We start from the raw sequence: 23,570 nt of genomic DNA on the forward strand, positions 1-23,570 counted from the left end.
AATTTGGACTTTCAGGTTATTCTCTCGCTGTTCTTTCCATGGAAAACTCAGTCTATTTCGTTGCTGGTGCTCCCCGTTCCAATTACACTGGCAGAGTTGTGGTGTATGAGGTTGATGACCATGGCAACATAATCATCATTGACTCTCAAAAAGGAGAGCAGGCAAGTGTTGCATTTAATGCTAAGCTTTCACAGTTGTATATTTATTCTCTTTGTAGTGAAAAACTCTGCTTCTAAAGTAGACATTATAACAAATCTTTATTTGTATTTTCATAACGATAATTTTACATGTTTACAATGCTGTGCACTATTCACATAAATTTCCGATGAAGTATGGCTTCCATGCCCCGTTTGATAGCAATGGTTGTGTCATTTCAGATTGGTTCTTATTTTGGCAGTGTGGTGTGCTCTGTTGATATCAATGGAGACTCCATAACAGATGTGCTGTTGGTTGGTGCACCAATGTTTATGAATAATTTTAAAAAAGAGGAAGGAAGAGTCTACATGTTCACAGTCACAAAGGTACCTATAAAATGTATAAGATATCATTGTAACAATTAACAGTTACAATATATTTATCAAATGAACATTTGGGTTTTGTTGGGGATTTTTTTTTGTTTTCTGACGCAGTTTTTTCATGTTTAAAAGCAATTTTATGCATTTTTATTTAAGATTATATATATTTGTATTATAATTACCTTTGTGTTTTGCTTCGTTTTCTGTTACCCTTTTAAAAGCAAAAAAACAACACACAAAGGATTCTGTAAAATGGCTAACTTCCATACCCCTAGGTTTTCCCCCCAATTTTTTCCAATGCTTCCTATATTTATTTAAAAAAATGTATTTCAGTATCATAATCTTAAGTTAATAAATTAATAGAACACTAACATAAATTTCCTTGTGTTTCACTTCCATTCCTTTTGATCTTTTATCAAAGGGAATTTTGGACAAACGAGAATTCCTTGAAGGTCCAGAAGGACTGGAAAATGCTCAGTATGGATCTGCTATCACTGCTGTTTCTGATATTGATCTGGATGGTTTTAATGATGTGATAGTTGGAGCACCATTAGAGAATGAGAATACTGGTGCTATATACATTTATAATGGTAAACAAAAGACATTACACACTAAGTATTCCCAGGTAAGGAGTATGATGCTGTATTGTACAGAACAGTTTTGATTTAGGATGTGTTATTTTTTGTTCTTTGCCTAAACAATATTTTTCCAGACTTGCAGAAATTTTATTTTGCTATATATTTTCATTGGCAGGCACGTAGCTAATATTTCAGCTGGCTTCATTTTTATCTTTGCAGTATGTTCACTGGTGAATTGCCAATCATGAAATTTCTCATATGGATGACCTTATAGTCTAAAATCAATTGAAAGTCAATGATTAAATTTATATTGTGTTTAAAAACCAGATCAGTTGCACTGGTTTTTTTTTTTAAACTATGTATGTTGATATACCTTTTTAATGCCATCTGATATTGTTGCTTTGATTGTAACATTAATTGCTAATTATTTGTTTAGTTTGTCAACATTCCTGTTTTGCTTTTAACCTTACAGAAAATTTCTGGATCAAACCCCGCATTTGCTCAGCAACTCCAGTATTTTGGAAGATCAGTAGATGGCCATATTGATTTAAATGATGATGGAATTACTGATGTATCTGTGGGTGCCAGTGGAAATGTGATTCAACTCTGGTGGGTAGAAGATTTTTAAGGAAATAAAGAAAATACCTTAAAGGAAAAAACTCCCCACTTGAATTAGCTTTCCTCCAGACTGCACTCTAATTGACACACTGCATATAAAATGAATTTATCCATACATACAGCCAGGCTCAGACTGGGTCAGCATGATTATCACATATGAAGACTTATGCTGTGCCGGTGTAATCTACAACCATGGTTTAAGTACATAGTGCTGGCACAATGGTTAGAATGCAGTACTGTAGTACTGCAGGCTAATTCTGCTGCCAGTTGCCAGCAGTTCAGCAGTTCAGTTCTCACTGGCTCAAGGCTGACTCAGCCTTCCATCTTGTTGGGGTCCCAGATTGTTGGGGGCAAAAGGCTGACTCTGTAAACTGCTTAGAGAGGGCTCTATATAGGTCTAAGTGCTACTGATACATATCTATGTATATAAAAAATACATCAGAAGATTTGGTCCACCATGTGATCAGACCTGATCCTCCAAATATGCATTTCATTCCAATCTAATTGGCATTTATAAAAAGATCTAGAATATATTATTAGCATAGTTATAATGTAATCAATAGCATTTTGAACATTTAAACATAAAGCTCGAATTTCTTGCTTTTGGTTCTCATAAAAAGATGCAGCCATCAGGTATAGATCATGTTACATATCTGAATCCCATATCCAACAGCTGGGCTGGCCACTTTGACTGGGACAGTTCAGTGTCTGGCCTTGAGCAAATACAAAATGCAAAGAAATATGTCTTCCAAGCAAGTGAGAGCAGTAGGATCATAAGTTGCTCTTAAAACCAGGCTTAAACCATTGAAAGAAAAACATAGCGGTTTTGAACAATATAGTGTTAGGAGCAAAAAGGATAAGTTAAGGCAATGTCTAATTTACTCAAGACTAATTTGATAGATTTAACTTAGAGAGCCAGTTTGGTATAGTGGTTAAAGCATGAAGCTAGAAATCGGAAGACTATAAATTCAAGTCCTACCTTGGAAATGAAGCCACCTGAGTAATCTTTCTCAGCCCTAGGAAGGAGGCAATGGCAAACTAATTCTGCGTAATCTCTGAGACTTGAACATGATTGAATGGAAGAAAAAAAACATACCTTCTCAAGAAAGATTAGATATAATTGTGGTTATGTTTCAGTTTCAGAGGCAACAGAGTTTTCAGAGGAGATAGGAACACACTCTCTTTCTATATGCCAAATCTTTAAACTAAAAACATATTCTCCTGGGATCATGTGCCAACTGTAGAGGACAAACATGCTACACCAGGAGAAAATATGGTTGTCAGGACGTCAAGTCACCTTCTGACTTTTCAGTTTGAAGTGCTGCATGTCCCTGATACATATGGACAGTATGTACGTATGTCCCTGATACATATGGACATATAGACATATGTCCATAGACATATGGACAGGAAATAGATTTACAGTTGGCGAAGTATTTAGGTTTTGCTGTTCCCCAACCATATGAATAGCAAATGCCTGAAAGCCTTTTAATTTTTACCATTCTTTAGGATGTCTCTATCTTTTCAAGATACTTTTAAAAGAATTGTTGTATTTCCTCTATACATAATTAATCAGGAATTTTGCAATCAGATATTCAGAGAAATGTATTTCCTAATGATAGATTGCAGCTATTCAGATTAATTCTGTAATTCTAGATATAAAACTGGAGCACTTTTTTTTTCCTTTTTATGACTGAGATCACAGAGAATTCTGCTTGCCTCTGTTTTAGGTCACAGAGCATAGCCAATGTGACTTTACATGCTTTATCTACTCCTACGAAGATCAGTCTGCAGAACAAGAACACAGAAGTAGATTTAAATATATGTTTTGGTGTAACTTTTAGACCTATCCATAGGAGTGACAAAGTGGGTGAGTATTTCCCAAAGTTAATTTGCACACATCCTTTCATTGGAGACATTTGCAATTGTCAGCTAAATAAAATTCTCTCTCTATCATACACACAAACTAATCTGGATGCAATGCAAAACTCTTAAAAATGTATAAATTTGTTTTAATGAAATGGCCCTATTGCTGCAAAATCTAGCAGAAATATAATAATCATACTACTTTAACTGCTATTATAACAATCATATTATTTTAATTGCTATGATTTCTAAATATATAGTACTTAGTACTGTGTATTCAGAAATAATAGCAATTAAATAGTTTTTGAACATTTTGGTTGTCAAATCCAATAATAATGCCATTACGGAATGATGAATATTTCTCCATTATTTTATCTTATTGTTTTCAAATTTGAAAATAGATTTGAAACATTTCAAGTATTTCATAGTCTTTCTCCCAATAACCGTTTCATTATTTTGTGACTATTTTGTTAGTTTATGGCAATATTCCCAATGCAGTGCTGTCCTACTATGCACTGGTGTTGTGACATATAGAATTTGTAATCTAATACATTTAGTGCAACCTGGAGAATCCAGGTTAGAGGGCTTTTTTTATAAAATACCAAGATTATTCTTGATACTGTCATGACTGAGAATACCTCTTTTTTTAAGTTCATTTGATGTTTGCCTAGAATATATCTGAAAATGTATAGAGGGCCTTACTCTCAGTTTAAAAACTAGGTTGGTTTGCAACTTGAGGCTGTATCTTGACATTTATATCATTGCTTTCACCTTTAGATATTAGATACAACCTAACATTGGATGCGGATCTCTTATCTTCACGCATTATCTCTAGAGGATTATTTAAAGAAAACAATGAGAGGTCTCTGCAGAGTAGTATCGTAGTCCACCCTCTGAAGACATGTGTGAATCATACTTTTAACGTGCAGGTAAAAAATAGCCCAGAATTACCCAAGCCATGTATCAGAACTTGACTGCTGCTTTTAGACCCTTGTCCTTAACTCTCAGCTTCCTGACTTGAAGAGCAGGCGGCCAAAACCTTTCCTATGATGTGATGTCATTAGAAGATGCAGGTCTGACATTTTAGCCTGTTTTTCACTCAGGTTTCAATTTGGGCAGCAGCATAAAGATGGCAGTGAGAGCATTTTGCCTCATGGAGGTCTTGCCCTTCAGTCCTATCCTTAAATTCTCCCCGGCGCTGTAAAAAATGGGCTGTTTTGCCACTAAATTGCAGCGCAATGATTTTGGGGTATTCTAAGGATCACAAATTAGGTGCTGAGAAGCATATGTAGCCCATTGGCAATAATTTTGTTCACCAATATTTGACATGTGTAAAAAAATGAATCTAGGTGATTTCAAATTAAAGACATAGTATTAAATGTTTGATCAGATTGTATTTCTGAAGAAGTGGAATAAAATCTGCAGACATGTATAATGGACATTTTTGTCTGGAAAATTAGAAAATAGCTTTCATATAATGTATTAATATTACATGATATATATTTGGTTATTTATAACAGAGGTCCCCAACCCCCAGTCCTTGGACCAGTACCGGGCCACTGCATGCCAGCAACTGGACCGCACAAATAAGGAAAGCCCCATCCACAGGAAGCAGGCAGCACACAAAACCACGCCCCCTCCGGTCTGTGGAAAAACCTCTCTCCACGTAACCGGTCCCTGGTGCGCAAAAGGTTGGGGACCTCTGATTTATAAAACCTTGTAATTAGTATTAATAATAAAATCAGAGGTAAATAGAACAAGAATACAGTAACATCAAGAATAAACTCAGCTATCCATGAAATGCTCATCAGAGTAAATGTGCTCTCACCTGGTGTTTAAAATTAAAAGTGGTCAGAAGCATTTGGGGAAACTATGTTATCACTGGGATGTGACCACCAACAAACAAAGGGTCTCCAGTTGCCAACAATCTCAAATCTGAAAGTGATATTACTTGTATAAGAGCACAATCACAATTTCAACCAGGCCAGGTTCATATGAGAGCAAATATTGCTTTGAGCCTCTCTCTTGCACTCTGGCACTGAGCTAATCTGCTAGGGGAGCAATTTCATCTGACTGGCTAGCTTGACAATTTTTTCTTCCCAAGGTATTGGATATCAATTGAATAAATGCAAGCCAGAAAGAGTTGCATCTTTAAAAATAACTTTATTTGTAAACATGTCCTATTGAAATGTTCAGAAGTACCTTATCAAGCAATATTTTAATGTTATCAGCCATTAGTTATAAAAATTTAAAATAAGAAACAAGCAAGCAAATTAAAGGGTTGTGTGGATATTTATGCTTTGTGTGCATTTATATGTTTATAGGCTCCTTCTGATACTATTGACTCCCTTAACGTGCGCATTGATATTGCGCTGAAGAACCCCAACTCAAGCCCTGTTCTTGATAAAACATCTCCTACCACTCTTGTTTATAGCGTAAGTAAATTAATATGCTTTCTTTTTATATGTTTTTAACAAGTTGCTGCATGGACAGGATGGATATGTCCATGGTTTCTGAAAACTAGGTGTGATTGCAATATTACAATATTATTGGTTTAATGATGTTGCCCGCCTGAGTATCAGCTCCATAATTAGAACAAACAAAAATAAAATGTGTTGATAGTGGTTGTACTAATATTGTTGATTATTTAGTTGGTTTATATATTGCATCTTTTATACAGAAGTTACCAATGCATCTTCCTGTAAACCTTATATCAAATATATGCCTCTAAAGAGGGGTGAAAATTACAAATTTGAGATTCTTCCATACCACATAAAGATGCTGAGCCAAAAAAACCCCCATTGTTACCAATATCCAGACAACTAGCCTCTAAATCCTGTTAGGAGGCACATAGTCTCCAGTTACTGAAGACTCCACTTGCTCTCTCCTCCTACATTTAAGCTAGCTTCTCTCTTGAAATTGCTTCCAGATTTTGTGCTTGCAATGAAAAAGAAAATGAAAACTTTGTTTTTGTTAACCAGATAGGTGTATTGTTATAGAAATGGTTTGTACATATTGTTGTATAAAAGCAAAAAGTTGTGACTTTCCCCTTTTCTAATTCTCTATTACTTTTTTTAATTTTAATTTATAAATCAATAAAATTATTTTTTAAAAAAGACTCCAATTGCATTTACAGTAATTGAATTTTCTTTCATTTTCTTTCATAGTAAAGGCCCATATAATACAACATCTTTTCCCACAATACCCAATAAGATATTCATAAAAAAACCCCACAGTAAGTGGGACATGATAGTCCTACAGGTAGTTCTCAAACTTATGGTCCCAGTTTGGACCAGAACCTTTGTCATTAAGTGATGCAGTTGTTAATTGAGTCTTGCTGATTTATGACTTTGTTTCTTGTCGTCAATAAGTGATCTTGGTGTTATAAAAAAATGAAAAAAAATATTTTCCTTTAATTGATGTCAGAACATTTTGAAGTGGCATATGTAATAAAGGTAATAGTGCGAGATTTTAAAATGTGACATGTAAAATAAGAAGGTGTGGGAAGAATATTTGTAACATAATATTAATCCAGAGAATACTTGGATGAAGAAAGAGGGTGTTAAGAAGCTCCTGAAACATGGGTGATGCATATTCTCTAGAGTGAATAAAGAGCTTTCAAGGCATCCTCTTGCATTACTGTGTCTGCAAGTTAAAATCTGTTTATCTAGGTCTGAATCTGTTTTCTCTGTGCTTGTTTCCTTTTCAATATTTATATATCTCACAGAATTTTCCTATTCTTTGTGCAGAAGGTGAAATCTGGAGATGCATTAATATTTGCTTAATTCAGATTTATACCCAGAAATATACTTGTTCCAATCATAAAAGCACAAATCAGCAGTTGAAATGCTGTAATAAGAAAGACATAGACATAGATCCTTTACTTTGAACAAAGAAGACGAAAAGCTTTGGGTTGCTTTTATATTTTCTAGATACCATTTGTCAAAGATTGCGGTGAAGATGAAGTTTGCAAGACAGATCTCATTCTGGAAGTTGAACAGAAAAATACTGGGTAAGAAATGCTTGTATTGCTATCTCATCAGTCTGTTCCATAATAGAAAATGAGCTATTTGAGCTGGTTTGAAAATAAATGTAGATGTTTAGAAAGGAGAAGAATAAAGCTTTAAAATCCAGAATTTAGGATTGAACAAGTTTACACTGATTCTATCACTGGGAAAAAATAAATGGGAGTAATAATTATCACACATGAATTATTGAATGTTTGCTCATATCATTCTTGAATGCATAGCCAGCCCTTTGTGAGTGGGTGGGCAGGGAAGGAGGAAGGAAGGAAAGAAAGAAGGAAGATATCACTGGTTGTTTTTTTAAGAAGTATGAGATAACTATAATCCATAGTGTTTCCTAGATAAGAATAAGTCTCCACTTTTGGGGGGATCAGTGAATATCTTTAACATTTGTGGATGCTAAAGAAAATGGATACATGGAGGACACCCACTTTACAATATGGCAGCTTTTTAAAATTAAGTTGAAATTTAAAATAAACTTTAAGAAGTAAAATAGAATGAAGGAGGTAATGAGCAGCAGGGAAAGTGTCTGCAGAAAGAGACCTCTAGGAAACCCAGCACTCATTTTTATTTTTTTTTCCTTCTCCAGAAACAACAAACAGTATTTTCTTGTCACCAGTAAAAACAAAAGACTGACATTTGGCGTGAAATTGAAAAACACGAATGAAAATTCATACAACACCAGAATTCAAGTGGCTTTTTCTGAAAACTTGTTTTTTGCTTCATCTTTTTCAGTGGTATCTATAATCTCTATTCTTACTGTTGTGCTCAATGCTAATAATACCAATTATTTTATTAAATAATAGTATCTTCTTTTAAATGTGTGCTCATAGTTATTGAGAGTAAATCCCATCCCATCTCTTCACCCTTGTAAAGATACTTTTCAGCCACACTAGATAGACCAGGGGTAGGCAACCTCAGCTCTTTTATGACTCATGGACTTCAACTCCCAGAATTCCTGAGTCAGCATATTCTGAGAGTTGAAGTCCATGAGTCATAAAAGAGCCGAGGTTGCCTACCCCTGAGATAGACCATACCAAGAAATCAACTCCATAGGAAAGCTAAAATTATTTTTATTGAGAATATCTATTATAATAACATCTTTCAAGTCTAATCATATTATTCCAATAGAAGAGATTATGTACAGCTCAGGGTTGAACTTCATGCAATCTGAGCTTGGTTGTTTGCTTGCAAAACGTTTCATTACTGGACTAGGTAACATCATCAGTACTAGAGAGTGTGGAGCTTGTTCCCTGTTTATATGGAGGGAATGGGAATATGAAGAGAAGTAAGGGAAGCTGTGAGCATCCTAGATCAAGCTGAATCCGAAAAGGCTAGAGAATTCTTGGAAACTTGGGATTTAGACAAATTAGCTATCAATAGAGATAAACCACATTTGCATTCAAAGAGGAAGTTTAAAAAGGTTAAGAAGGAAATAAAAAAAAAGAACACAGCCTCTCCAGCAACCAATACCCAGATAAATAGAAATTAACGCCAGACAAACAATCAAGCAGAAAACAATACCCCAATCAAAGAATTACCAAAGAGAAAACAACACTCTCGCCAACACTGGCCTACTATGTATAAACAGGGAACAATTCGATACTCCACATTAGATACATGATGCTACCTAACTGAGAATTGAAACATCTGCAAGGAAATAACTAATCTTAGGGACCACCAAGAATTTCATAATTATATTTCCTCTTGTTTCTTATAATTCAGTGAATTAGAAAAGTCTTCATTTGAGCGATTCCTGAATGTTATTCTGAACTTAAAATATTTTTACCCCTTTTTGCCTTGGCAACAAAGTTTGCCTGCCCCAATCCAGGTCATTATTCTTATTCTACACTTTCTAAAAGAGGAAGACTGCTTAGTATGTCAATAGAAGAAAAATGCAATCCTATCAGATTTAAACCTTGGCATGTTTATTCTGAAATAAGCAATATTGAATTAGCTATTCATAGAATTGAGAGTTGTAATTCAGAAGCGAGATAAAGTCAAAACTAAATCTGCTTACCCTACAAAATAAACTGACTCATATAGTTTTGGGAGATGGGCATGCTCGATATATGAATATCTTAACTTCCTAGTTGATATTTGGAACATTGTTGTTGAATGCTAATAAAATGCTGCTTATTATATGACGCAGTTGCACATTTGAGAATTAACTCTGCTCACTTGCCCTGTTCCTCTAATGAGGTATCTCCGTGGTTTCTCAGTTCTTCCAGAAACAAAAAAAAAATCTCCTATTGGCAGAAGACCAATTTCTTAATCTCATCTATTTTCTGCATCGTTATCCCTCAAAGCTTCATGTGGAAGCTTCATTACACAATAATCATGAATTTAATTCTAATAAAATATCTGCTTTTTATTGTTAGGTGGATGAAAGCGAAGTTTTATGTCAGATGGCAGTTGTCCATCATCTTGTTGTCTGCCAAATCAGCTATCCTGTTTTTAAAGGAGGGCAAGAGGTATCTAGAAATGCTACAAATTCAACATCAGATTGAAATATTTTAAATATGCAAAAGCAAAATGAAAAAGCAAAGGCATTATATTCAGCAATGCAAAATATGTAAGCTAAAAAAACTGAATTCTCAAGAACTCTTCATCAAGCAGGGAAAGAAAAGTGGGGAATATGCAATTGTAGGTTAAATTGTTGTAATCCATGTTATACCAGGTTATAGCTTTAATTGTCATTCGGAGTAACATTTGGAGATGTACATTAGGTACATTGGTCTCTTGGAAGACAATCATTCATTTGCAAAGACATGGTCTTTCAGAAGATTGATATTCCCATGTCAAAAGCATCAACAAATGAAAGGCCTAGCCTAGGCAGGTGTCCCTTCTCTCACAGATCAGGTAAACCTGGTCTTAGTGGGCAGTGGCCCACAATAGGACTGTGGAGGGACGGATACTTAATCTCGATCACAACATCACCAGCTTTATCATTCATTGTTCATATAGTTAGATTTATTTGAAAGCAAGGAAAGCACCACTTTAGCAGCAAAATGATTTTAGGCTGCCTTTTCAGTGGGTTAAGGATGAGACAGAGGCAACAACGCATGGCTATATCTCTTAAAAATGGTTATCAAGGGTACTTTTGTTCTGCTGTAAGCAGAACATAAGGATGAATCCTTAGCAATCAGAGGTTAATCTAGGCATAATGTTAATGTAGAATAGCGATGTATTATATTTGCAGTTCAATTCTGAATTAGTGCTTTGGAGTATCCAGAGCAGCTGTATAATCCTGGGAATACATGCAGTTGCTTTAATTAGTTCCAAACATGCTATATTCATGTTGCTAGCAGTTAAGAGGCTGAGCTTGTTGACCAGTAAGTTGGCAGTTCAAGGCCCAAGTACCACATGATGGGTTGAGCTCCCACTCTTGCCCCAGCTCATGCCAACCTAATAGTTTGAAAGCATGGAAATGCGAGTAGATAAATAGGTACTGCTTCAGTGAGAAGGTAACAGTATAATGCTGGCCATATGACCACAGATGCGTCTTCAGACAACACTGGCTCCCTCAGCTAGGAAACGAAGATTAGGTTATCCAGTCTAGAGTTGGACATGACTGGATGGAGACATCTTTGTGTTTGCCTTTTTTATGCTTATCAAATATTTGTTTAAAATAAAATTGGAAGTGTATACAGTAGAGCCCCCTTATGGAATATCTGATCTTATTTTTTAAAGCAAATTGGCTTACTAGTGATAATGACTTTCCTAATTTTGGTGTTATTTTTCATCTTTGTTTTCTTCATAGGTATCCTTTGATATTAATTTTGACTTCAGTTTGAAAAACCTTCAGAATGTGGCAGTATTACATTTTCAAGCCTTGAGGTACACTGTAAATTTCCTGTTACATTTCAAAACAATATTTGCAGCCAAACCCATACTTCCTTAGTTTGGAATGCTGTGTTCTTCAAGATATCCGTTTTCACAAACAAAGAAGTCATTAAACAAATAATAGTAACTTCATAATAATGTTAAATAACATAATCCTGAAGTTTTCAAAAAGTGAATTAGTTGCTAGGCCACCTTTAAGAGATGTACATTTCAGTATGGAGGTTTTGCTTATTCTAAAAAGAACTTGCTTTATTATAACTTGCTGTCTGAAGATACACAGTAGAACATATCCACTAGAGCTGGAAAAAAACAAAGCTTCTTATTGTCAATTCCTTAGACTGGAAAAGTTTAGGGTGAATAGTATAAAAACCATCCAGATGGACATACTGTACATTGCATCTACGCTATCTCACATATACAGCTAGATGTTCAATTTGTGACTTCCTTCCATCTCTGAACTGTTCTTAGTCAAATTTCCTTTGAGCCTCCTGATAGAATTTATACATTTGGAGATTACAACTTTGTAAATGTTTTCAAATATATTTCATTTTTTATTGAACAGTGCAAGTAATGAAGAAGATTATACAAACAATCAGGTGAACGTAACACTTCCACTTCGTTATGATGCAGAATTTCACTTAATGAGGTAATTCTATTGGCGTAATAGACCCTAGCTATTCTGTGCTGGCTGGGGAATGCTGGGAGTTGAAGTCCACACAGCTTAAAGTTGCCAAGGTTGAGATACATTGTCCTAGAGATTTTGGTATAGTGGTCAAGGAATCAGAAGTCCCATCTTAGGCAAAAAGCCAGTCTCTTTCAGCCAGTCTCTTTCAACCCCAAGGAGGAGGCAATAGCCAACCACTTCTGAAAAATCTTACCAAGAAAACTGGAAGGACTTGTCCAAGGATCAAGGGAAAAAAATAGATTCTAACCCAGGATGAATTTAGGGGGCCTAACCTTGTGACTCATCCTCCAAAGCAAAAAAATACCTGCATATGTAAAGACAGAGGTGTATTTCTGGCATTCAAAGGATCCAGGAAAAAAAGGAATAGGGATGCAGAGAAGTGGGAGAAGAATTTCAGATAAGCTGCTGGAACAGACAATGTCTGTCAATTGTTGACATTCTCACAGAGACACAGGTCATTCCAAACCTTCTTTATAAATGTCCAGACATCCACAATAATAGATGTATAGCTATTGCTATAACATTACTTTTTTAAAGTAAACAAAAATATACCTGTATTAAAACAATATTCTTCCAGATGTATTTCCAAATTTAGAGTTCCTTAATATTGAAAGGAAAGCTGTATCCTGAATATCTGCTCTGATTTATTTCTCCCCAGGTTTACCAGTATGGACTACTATGAAGTATATTCTAATCATAACGTTTACACCATGGTGAATAATTTTGATGAAATTGGACCTGTATTTAATTTTTCAGTTAAGGTCTGTAAACATTTTCAAGTATCTTTTAAATATATAGACAATAATCTGTTCATAAATCATGGTAAACTAAAATACGTCTTGCTTTTGGTTTAGCATAGTGATGACACCTACCTCTTGTGATTTAGAGATAAAAATCATATGAAATTAGCTAACACAGCTAATAGAGTGGCCCACAATCTGAACAATTCAAAGTATAGATCTATTTCATAGTTGTAAAAGTGCCAGCCTGTCTTCCTTTCTAACATTAATTAAGAGAAAATGATTCTTATAACGTAGCCCATTTACTATTAGAATTAAGCCCGGTATTAATCCGTCTCTTGCTTTCCAGGTCATAAGAGGAAGTAATCCAATCAATATGGCAATTTTAAAAATTCATATTCCTAATCAAACTAAGGAAAATAACCCTTTGATGTATGTGACTGCAGTCCACACCAGTCAGGTGAAACAATGTTCTATTTTAAGTATAAGACAATAACAAAGATAATACAAAGCTAACTTAAACATAAACTGCACTGATAATAATGAGACAAATTTAAGCCTGTCAAGAGCTGATCTATATACCTGATTAATGGTGCAATTTTGTATATACTCAGTAGGGCATAAAATGCATAAGACTGCACTGTGTAAGAGTTCTTATAATGGATTGTTCCTCCTCTCCAGCTTTTGTGAACATCTACAGATGAATCAATATTACTATAAATGACAAAAGTAGTTGCAGGATCCCATCTGGGTCGGTCACTTATGAGCTTTTGAATGGACTTCTTCCCGTCCGACAACTCAGAAGACTAAAACTCTTCTGCTAGTGACTGACCCAGATTGGATTCTGCAACATTATCCTGGGACATGTATATTCATCAGCACTTGTGACAAAAGTAGTTCTTGAACACTATGGTGGGCAGTTCAGTTCTTTTTCAAATAAATAGAATAAATTTACTAATCTGTTATCTTTAGATCTCAAATTCTCAGTTTGGTGCTTAACTAGACCATGTTGACTTTATATATAAAATTACATTGATTTTGCAGTTGTGCACATACTATAACCTGAAATCAAATGCAAAAGTGTACTTGTAGAGCCAATAACATTTAAAAGGGGGAACAAAGGAATAATAATGCAGAATAGTCCTTCATTTAAAAGAACAAAAGCAGAATCTGTAGGAAATTTTGGCTATAGTAAACCCTAGTCCTGCTTCTTGAAATTGTAGAAATCTTCTTTGGATTGCTTGTTCTTCTCATCTTTCTACAGAATACCAAAATGTAATATATCCCCAGTGTTTGTCTAACAGTTTCTATATTTATTACATATACTAAGGCTATTCCACTGAACAATAGCAGGGGACATTAAAGTACCAACTGAATATTTCATGTGCATTATATATTATTACATTCTCTTTATAGGGCAGTGACATCAACTGTCATGGACTCATCAATCCACATAAAATTGGATCACAAGGCTATGTTGCATCATTTCAGAAAGAAAACTTCAAAGATTTGAAAGAATTGGTGAGTTAAATGCATAGCTGCAATACTGAGATATAAGTTCTCATGAACTGCTCTGGAATAGCGATGGGAAATCACAACCACAAAGTAGAGGTTCCTCTTTTGTTATGGTTCCCAGCTAACTCTTCTCCTCTGTGAGAAGGCTCTAATGGGACTTGCTACAATTGTCTCATGTCCACCTCAACAGGAAGGTGGGTTGCCTGAATTTCAAGATTCTGGGATTTAAGCCAAAAAATGGAAAAAATTTGATGGCAGCAGTCTAAACACAGCTATACACATAATAAGAAAAAGAAGGCCCTAAATAGAAGCTGAGGTTGGGTGAAGAGAAATGTGAAGTATATGATTTTTTGATATTATCATATTTTAAAATAATAAAATAACTAATCAACAAATGTTCATGTTTTCTTGTCTAAAAGAACTGCAAGAATGTCAGATGTGATACGATCACGTGCATGCTAAAAGATATATCCCTGAAACCTGAAAATTATGTTAATATTTCTACTAGAATCTGGAATGGGACATTTGCAACTGTAAGTAATATATGAGTTTTATTCTGTTACCAGCCTCTGGGTATTTAAGAAAATAACACTAAAAGTAAAGCCAACAATCTTTCATTAAAATGACAGAAAATAGTTGTGAGCAAGAAGATGCTCTGAATGACAAACTTTTTTTAAATGGACTTGAAAACTTAAATCAGGGGTGTCCAACCGTGACAATATTAAGACTCGTGGACTTAAATTTTCCCAGCCTGGTGAATTCTGGGAGTTGAAGTCCACAAGTCTTAAAGTTGCCAAGGTTGCCACCTACCTTAAATAATTTATATATTTGATGAAAAGTATTTTTTTTTAAATGTAAGTTGTAAAGTACTGTATATAAAGGTTTTTTTTTCTGTTGCAGTCAGCCTTCCAGAAAATAGAATTATCTGCAAGTGCTGAAATTGATGCCCAAGATTCCGAGTTGTTTATAACAGGAGAAAGCACTTTATCTGTGAGTATGACTTTATGTTTCTAGAGTTACTCTGCTAAATTTCTTTTTGAAGCTTTAATGCTAAAAGGCTGCAGCAAAGAATCATCTAGACAGAAAATAACTGCATATAATCTTGTTTTACAAACAAACCTGTTTTACTGTTCTGAATACCTTTGCTGACAAGCAAAATTTACTTTATTTAATTAAATTTACTCCTGTATCTTATTTGGAATCTGAGCCTATATCTTTCCATAAAATATATAAACTGGTGCCCTCCTGTGGAGATTAATGATGTTACATGTAGCAGATTGTATAAAATATGCAATATGCTAGATTTGTGCTACAGTGTATTTCCTTCCTATTTCTCTATTATGATTATTATTAATTGTTGCAGATAATGGGCAGGAAGTTCTCTTTCACATGAAATGTATCCAGTGAGAAATAGCTAGATTAATTGGTACAATAATTCAGATTTCCTGATGGTAGATATTCACAGGACACTCATGTGAAATATCTAATTGATTTTACTTTGGACTTGGCATTGTAGTTATTTTAATGGTCTGCTTCAGAGTGAGACCTTCTTTTGGACTTTTCTTTAAGGCTTGGTCTTTCTCTTAAACTATCTACAGTTTTTGTACTTGTTTTGGGGGAGGATTCTTTTCAAGAGGTGTCCTAATAAAACAGGATTAAAAATTCCACCAATACATGAAACTGTTGTTCCAAGGATTCCTATCACCAGTGGGATTTGTACTCAGTTTCTCTGGGGACAGTAATTTAAAGCAGGGAAATCTAGAAGTTGGCTGGCTGGGGAATTCTTGGAGTTGAAGTCCATAAGTCTTAAAGTTGCCAAGTTGGACATCCCTGATTTAAAGCAATATTTAAATTAAGAGCAGAAATTATTTTGATTTGTTTAATGGGATTACCTTTCAAAGCTCTTTTTGAAGTTTCCTCAAGGAGGAAAAAAATACTCCTTGAATATCCTGGTCTCAGTCACTTTAATGTTAAGGTGTTATAAATTCGATGGAAGCATAGTTGTATTATTGCTGGAATTGATTTCCATCTAACTAGGAAAAAGTGCACTGGGGCAGGAGGCATTGATTTCATACAGGTAGGAGATTAACAGAGATCCTAGCACTTCCCTGAACAAAAGAAGCTGCTTCATACTTGCCAGGACCAACAGAAGACTCAAAGCAGGCTTCCGATATGGCATTCTTGATGTACCCCATTCCTGATATCAGGACTTTCAGTCATGCTTCTCTAGTTGACAAACTCTGCTCATCTGGGAGCCCAACTTTCCCCATCACCAAATTTCTGCTCTCACTTGCTGCTGCATCATTCAGTGATCAGTTTTCAGCTTTGTGTTCTTGTGCAGCAGCAGTAGCAGCAATGCTTAAGAAAAACCATAATTGATGGCCTAAATAGCTTGGTCTACAATCCACTTTCTAACAAGGATGGCTATATTTATACCCAGGCTCTTGTTCTTGCAGCTCATGAACTTGCTTTGTCATTGATTCCTACTTTCAAATGAAAATTAATTTCTGTTAAATTCTTCTAGTCCTTTCTTCCCATGTGGTGAGTTGTTTCTTGTTCTCTGCCATTTGCTCTCCTGTTGAAGGTTGTGACCTTTTATTTTTTTGTAGTTTTCCTTATGCCTGTTTTCTCTGATATTCTGGAATTCTTTTGATGAGTTGGGGAGTGAGAAAAGCTTTTTGTCTTTGCCTTTTGCAGCTTGCTGGCAGATCCGACAGATAACGGACATGTGTTTTTATGGGGAAGTCCCACTCTTGCTATATTCTAGTTGTGCTTGGGGTCCAGCTTTGATTATATTATTTCTTCCAAACCTCTTTGACTTTCTCTGTCTATATTGGTCTTTTCAAAATAAAAAGCCTCTGTCTCTAGTTGCAGTTGTCTCTGTTCAGAAGACTGTGGCACTTGGGGTGATCCCATGACACAGTTCTACATAAGCAAGTCATAGGAATAAATACCTACCCTAGAGAGCATTTCTGAGCCCACACATCATTTTTAAACATCTACTTACAGTATAATCAGCTTCATTTATTGAAAAAATTAGTTTTTGGAGAAGGAAGGAAATGAAAGAGGAGGACAAATTCTATGTTCCCCATGCCATGCTTAGTTCAGATATTTTGTCTTTTGGGAAGAATAAATATCTGAAAAATTGAACTGAAATAGAGGGAATGCTGCAGGATTCTGTTCAATCTCTTTTCTCTGTGTTTCTACAAATAAGGACAGACATGTATTGATTCACAAATTTAACTCTAAGCAATGCACACACTAGGAATGTTTACGTAATCTGCCTTTGCCTAAACCCCACTCAACATTTGGAGGATTTGGGTGAGTACGTTTGTTAAGAGTGGAATCTAAATTACCAAAATCTATTGGTGTATTTTTGCAACATTTTCCAAGAAATTTCAAAGAAATGTTAAAAATTAGAATGAGGAAATTCTTTGAGAGATGCTTCAGAATACATAGAGATACAGACAAAGGCATATCTTCCAATAGTTACAGCAGCTGTGTCTTTTTCCAGACTCACACAGGTGCTGCAGAAGTTTCTCCTGGCTGTGCAAGTGAAAGACAGACCTTTCATTTCATTAAAAACATGTATTTAGAAGTAAATGTGGTATTCCTCTCAATTGCTCAGGGCTACTTACAAGAATGTTGTAATATTAATTCCTCAAAATAAAATGTTTCATGTTCGTTTGGGGTAATGATCTTGCAAATGTGCTATTTCATTTGTTAAAAAATGAAACAGAATGAGCTTTTAACATATTCTTTAAACGGAATATTGCATGTGCAAAATGTATTACAATTCTGAAATTCCTAACTCTAGAATGAAAATGTATCTGAATATTGAAACAAGAAATTAGTGGATTTGTTCATTCCTATGCAGTTTAATATGACCACAATAATTAACATTGTGCTGTTAGCTAATATTTAAAGAGTATGTGCAAAATGAAAGTTATCACTTTTTATGAAAAGGACCACTTTCATCTTTGAAATAACTACGTTTATTTCTTTTTAGATTCCAATTACAATAATCAAACCTGATGAGAAAGCAGAAATACCCATTGGAATTGTAATAGCAAGTGTCCTTATAGGTCTTCTCTTGCTAATAATTATTATTGCTGTTTTATGGAAAGTAAGTAAAAGCTTAGAAGTGTAAAAGTTAATTCTCACATATTACAATTTTCAATGTTGGTAGCACAAATTGATGGCACTTTTGAATGTAAGTGTAACAATAAGTTTAAGAAAATAAGAAAATGAATGAATTCCCCTTCCAAATTCTGCCTTTAAGGAAAAAAATCTGATAAAGGGAAATTCTACAATAACAACCATGTAAAAGCTTTGAGTAAAGTGTCCTACTGAAACAAATATTTTGAGTTTTCAAAACTACCTTTAAGCGGTGAGAATTAAGAATGTCAGAGAATGTTTGAATTTGAGATGCAAATCTCTTAAACAATTCTGACATATACCAAGCTACCCAATTAATGAAGCCACATTCTTCCATGGGATGTAAAATCATTGCCACAAGGCACATCATTTTGTAGCTCATGCTCAGAAGTAAGCCGATTTGAATTTAGAACTCCTCTCCCCAAAAAATGTTTTGAAGGCCTGCTGATTTTTCATCTATTAAATGCACATACTGTGCTATAATGTCTAATGCTCATTTCAGATATATTTAAGTTTTACATTTATCTGAATTTAGGAGTATGTACATATATACTGCTTATTTGATGTAATCAATCCAGTGGAGCACTTGCTACTTTTCAGTTAATGTAGTTGTAATTATATTCAGTCCTAGAATTTGTGCTCTGTCTTCATATTCATTTAGGGAAAGAAAATAAGATCAGCAAACAAGGGGGTGGGTTTACCTGCTTGTACACTGTGAGACCCTAGAACAGGGGTGTCAAACTGCCAGTCCGTGACCTGGATGCGTCACGCTGAAACCACGCCCACCCCATTGCCAGCAATGGAGAAAAAAATCGCAATACGTCGCAACACATCACGTGACGTTGCAAGTTTGACATCCCTGCCCTAGAATGTTGCTTCTTGACCTTCACAACTGAAGATGTATGGACTTCAAGTCCCAGAATTCCGCACACAACACTGGCAGGGGATTTCTGGGAATTGAAATCCACAGATCTTAAAATTGCCAAGGTTAAGAAACATTGCCCTTAGCTTAGACTTTTAACACAATTTAGCAACCCTCAGAGGTTGGCCATCTGCAGTTAAGGTTAACCATAGTTTGTCTAATTTAGAATTGAGCAGAGACAATCCATTATTAAAAATCAAAGTTGAAGAACAATAGAAACAGTGTGGATCATATCCTTGATGCTACATTCTAGCATTAAATAATAACAAATGTAAATTTTCTCAAAAATTTCTTGCAGCTTGGTTTCTTCAAGAGAACATACAAGAAAATGGAAACAGATTTGGAAGACATGGATGAGATTACAGGACTTACTAAGGACAGAGAGTAAACATAGCAGAAATATTCCTGAGTGTACGAATCTTGAGCCACAAGCAGTGCTTGCAATCACACTGTTTAATTTCTACGAGTGCCTTATGAAAAAGTTTTACATTTTTTATAAGTTATATTATACATTTAACTGCTGGTCGGTTTGGGCTTTTGTTTACAGTTGTATAAAGATTTTGGTTTTGTATATTTTGTACTGTTAATGATGGATCCTCTGAATTGGCGGGGCCAGAAATAATGCTGAAATTTGCCAGGAATACCGTTTTGTATCCTTGATGTACATGTGGAATAGTTTATCTTTATTTACCAGTAGCAGGACCTGTTATTTTCATCCTGCAGTCAAAATCTGTCCTTGAGTTACTCTAAACGTTACACACACTGAGCAGTGCTAGCTCCTCACAATCAGTATCTGGATTCAGATATTACATTAAACCATAAATTGGTCTGTTTACTCTCTTGTGACTAAATATGACATGTGAACATGACCATTGTAGCTTAGCACAGAATTGCTCAACAGTACACAATTATTTGTAGTTCATTGTAGCACCAAAGAAAGGATAGCACTTATTAATTTAATTTAGGCATTGTCTAAAAAAGCTGTAGATATGATTGCAAAGATTACTAAATGTGTTAGAGAAAATATTGTATGGACATGGAAACATGTCTTACAATAAGAGCATGACTTGACTTAGTACTGGTTCCGTACCCAAGATGTAATAGTAAACTGTACATTCATCTGGACACACTATTACAGACCAGTCTGGTTATGATGAAGATTGGTGTCAGGTCCAGTACTTAGAGCAGTCCAGAAAATCAACTCTGTAAGAAGACTAAAACTACCTTTACTGAGATTGTAAGAGTATTTATAAGAGCATCATACAAGCCTAATTGGGTTGTACCTTGCTCTCCTTATAGTTCTGTGAATTAAGGAGGCATCTGAACCACTTGTGATGTCATCTGGCTGTTTGGAACTATAAAAAATGCTTCAGTTTCTTTTGTCTAGGTAACAATTCTGTTAAGATCATCTTTCACTCAGTACATTCACTCGGTCTGGCCAAAATACCACATGGTATTTTTAATCAGAAAAACAAGAAAGCAGATTTTACTTTTTATGGGGGTTATTCTTTTAATAAAGTGGAATATCTCTTCATTATTATGACTCTAAAGAAGGTAAAGTGCAAGTTTAAACTGCAAATTTTCTCACCTGGATACAGAGCATAAAAGAAGAATGGAAACTGATAATGGTAAATGGACCAGAAAGATATATTCAAGTGAAATTTTCCATAATTATCTTTGGTTGGATATAGGGAGAAATGTACAATCTATAAAATATTCCAACAGCCTACCAGAACTATGGGAAAAACAGAAAAAATACAAACCCAGTCTAATCACCCCTTGTTTTAATACTGAATATTGTAAAAATATTGTCTTGTCTGATCATTGCATTAAGAGTAGACCTTCTAAAATCATGTAGCAACGTTCATGAATCATTCATTCTGATTGGTTTTATTATACTTGTTATCTTTGTTAATTAATGAATACTGATTTAAGTGCTATATGTGACTAATCAAATGCCACTTTGAAATTTTTAATTAAGTTTTATACAACATGTAAACCTCTTATGCTTTTTAGCTCTTTTTCCAGGTGGTGCTTTCAAATAGCTCTAGAAATATGTAAACAAACAATAAAAAGAAACTCAGTTTCTTTTCAGGGTTTTAAGGAGCAGTCAGGTTTCTGAAACAGTAAATGTTATAATCTAGTCACCAGCTTCCGGAATTCTCACATGTATACCAGCCAAAAAACCAGAATTTATTTCTACATCCCAAAACTCTTAGATTTACTGAGCTTCATGAATCAAATGAAATTGAGAGCAAAATGGCTGGCCTTGTTTACAATTCTGGGTGTAAAACAGTATTTGTAAAGGATTAAGATACTAATTTCTAAACATTCTGTCTTTCAGTAATTCATGTTTCAATTCAGGACTCATGGATTAACTATTCCAGGGGTCTTCAAACTTGGTCCTTTTATGACTTGTGGACTTCAACTCCCAGAATTCCTCAGCCAGCTATTCTATAACTAACACTAGCTGACCTCTTCCCTTAGCAACTACTACATTTGAGACTGGCAGCTTGGTTGTTAAGCAGAGTGGTTACCGAGTTAAAAATCACATGACCGTGATATGCTTATGATTTTACACAGGACTGTGCATACTGACTTACTGTAATACCAAATGTGATTTAGAGAGATGTTGCAGTCACAAATGTGATGTTTGGTGCAAAATTACTTTTCCAACAAAGTCGTAACTGCAAGCTGTAGCTGCTTGAGGAAGTTGCTAAGCAAGAGCTACTAGTAGTTTTCTAGATCTTTTCAGATTTTGTTTTAAAAAAACATTTTAAAAAAACATTTTAAACAATTCAGCACCAATTGTTCTTTTCATTACACTTTTTTTAAGCTGGCAAATCTGGTAGAAACATGCAGTTTTCTAAGATGTGTAGTTTTTTTTAAATGTGGTTTTATAATAAAGATTCCAAAGAGCACTGCTTTCATGGGATTTGAAGCATATTAAAACTGTCAGACAAGAAATAGCTGGATTTTTAAATATTAATATTAAATATTAATATTCTGAGAACAGGAGCAAATTGTATGCTTAATTTCCTCCTGCATATCTTCAGTATCATACAAATTCTTTCACTCATTTACAATATTATTTATCCATTAAGTTTATTCTTGACTATCATTACATGTAGTTAAATCTTCAAACCCATCCTTCAGAACCCATTACATTATTCTTTAAGGGGAACATTTTAATTTTGGAACTGGGATGTTCTGATGGGCAATCATGTTATTCTGCCTAGCTGCAGCCATTTATGCCAGTTTCTGCACTTTTGACTAATATCAGAAGCATATATGCTCCTATCACTTACACAGCAATAAACTCTATTGACTACGGTAAGGCATAACTTCTGAATGACTCAAGTCTGTAAACACTGGAAGATACGTACTCTTAGCTGTAATATATTACCTCTATTGAAAATATCTAATAAATTATTATGTTTACTTTTCTTTAACACTGGCTGAAATACAGGAAGCTCTTTTTAAATTTCAGTTTGTTTGCATGGGGAAGAAAATCACTTGAGTTCCCCTCCAGCCTAAGATAACTAACTTGAAGACTGGTTCAGTATGTCTTTACATATCCCAACAGCATTAATACAGATGTTCATGATGAATTTTAATTACCATTCTACTTGAGTCAAGCGTTTTCACTGCTGTTAGATTCGATGTAGAAAATATTGCTTTCTGTAATACGGACATTCATATCCGGCACAAAAATGTTACACATTTTCACTCCTAGAATCAAGTTTCATAGAACAAGGCTGGCAAAAATGTAGCCAGCTTATGTGAACTTAACTGCTGTGGTTAATTTAAAGTTCAGACACATTGGTTCAATAAATAATAGTTTGCGCTCCTTTATAATATTGTAGAATGTATGCTACAATTTTTTACTTTTCTGTATTTTTTATTTTTGTTAAAAAATAATTCAGTAAATAGGGGTATTGTACAAAGCCTTTATGTGTATTTTGCACTTTGTACCAAAACAAATGAATATACTGGAGCTTGTGTTCTAAAGAAAGATGAATCCTGTTGAATAAATTTTGAAACCATCCCACTGTAGACTTTCAATGCTGAATTATAGTCTGGAAACCTATCTAATACAAGT

General features: G+C 34.7%; 1 protein-coding gene across 1 annotated transcript in view; it reads left to right on the forward strand.

Moving 5' to 3' along the window:
* ITGA2 (integrin subunit alpha 2) overlaps positions 1-23,516 on the forward strand; it is a 57,633-nt gene extending 34,117 nt beyond the window's left edge. The window contains exons 12-30 of the mRNA XM_015815180.1: positions 16-161; positions 378-521; positions 937-1,140; positions 1,566-1,702; positions 3,442-3,581; positions 4,355-4,506; positions 5,902-6,012; positions 7,510-7,589; positions 8,192-8,339; positions 9,984-10,076; positions 11,366-11,442; positions 12,011-12,094; positions 12,792-12,894; positions 13,223-13,333; positions 14,290-14,394; positions 14,808-14,921; positions 15,289-15,378; positions 18,398-18,514; positions 19,767-23,516. Coding sequence (XP_015670666.1) covers positions 16-161; positions 378-521; positions 937-1,140; positions 1,566-1,702; positions 3,442-3,581; positions 4,355-4,506; positions 5,902-6,012; positions 7,510-7,589; positions 8,192-8,339; positions 9,984-10,076; positions 11,366-11,442; positions 12,011-12,094; positions 12,792-12,894; positions 13,223-13,333; positions 14,290-14,394; positions 14,808-14,921; positions 15,289-15,378; positions 18,398-18,514; positions 19,767-19,856 — 2,246 coding nt within the window. The 3' untranslated portion in view covers positions 19,857-23,516. The remainder of the gene's footprint in view (positions 1-15; positions 162-377; positions 522-936; positions 1,141-1,565; positions 1,703-3,441; positions 3,582-4,354; positions 4,507-5,901; positions 6,013-7,509; positions 7,590-8,191; positions 8,340-9,983; positions 10,077-11,365; positions 11,443-12,010; positions 12,095-12,791; positions 12,895-13,222; positions 13,334-14,289; positions 14,395-14,807; positions 14,922-15,288; positions 15,379-18,397; positions 18,515-19,766) is intronic.
* Positions 23,517-23,570: the final 54 nt, after the last annotated feature.

Source organism: Protobothrops mucrosquamatus, unplaced genomic scaffold, assembly GCF_001527695.2.
Source record: "Protobothrops mucrosquamatus isolate PMUCROS unplaced genomic scaffold, P.Mucros_1.0 scaffold323, whole genome shotgun sequence".
In the NCBI taxonomy this organism is placed as follows: domain Eukaryota; kingdom Metazoa; phylum Chordata; class Lepidosauria; order Squamata; family Viperidae; genus Protobothrops; species Protobothrops mucrosquamatus.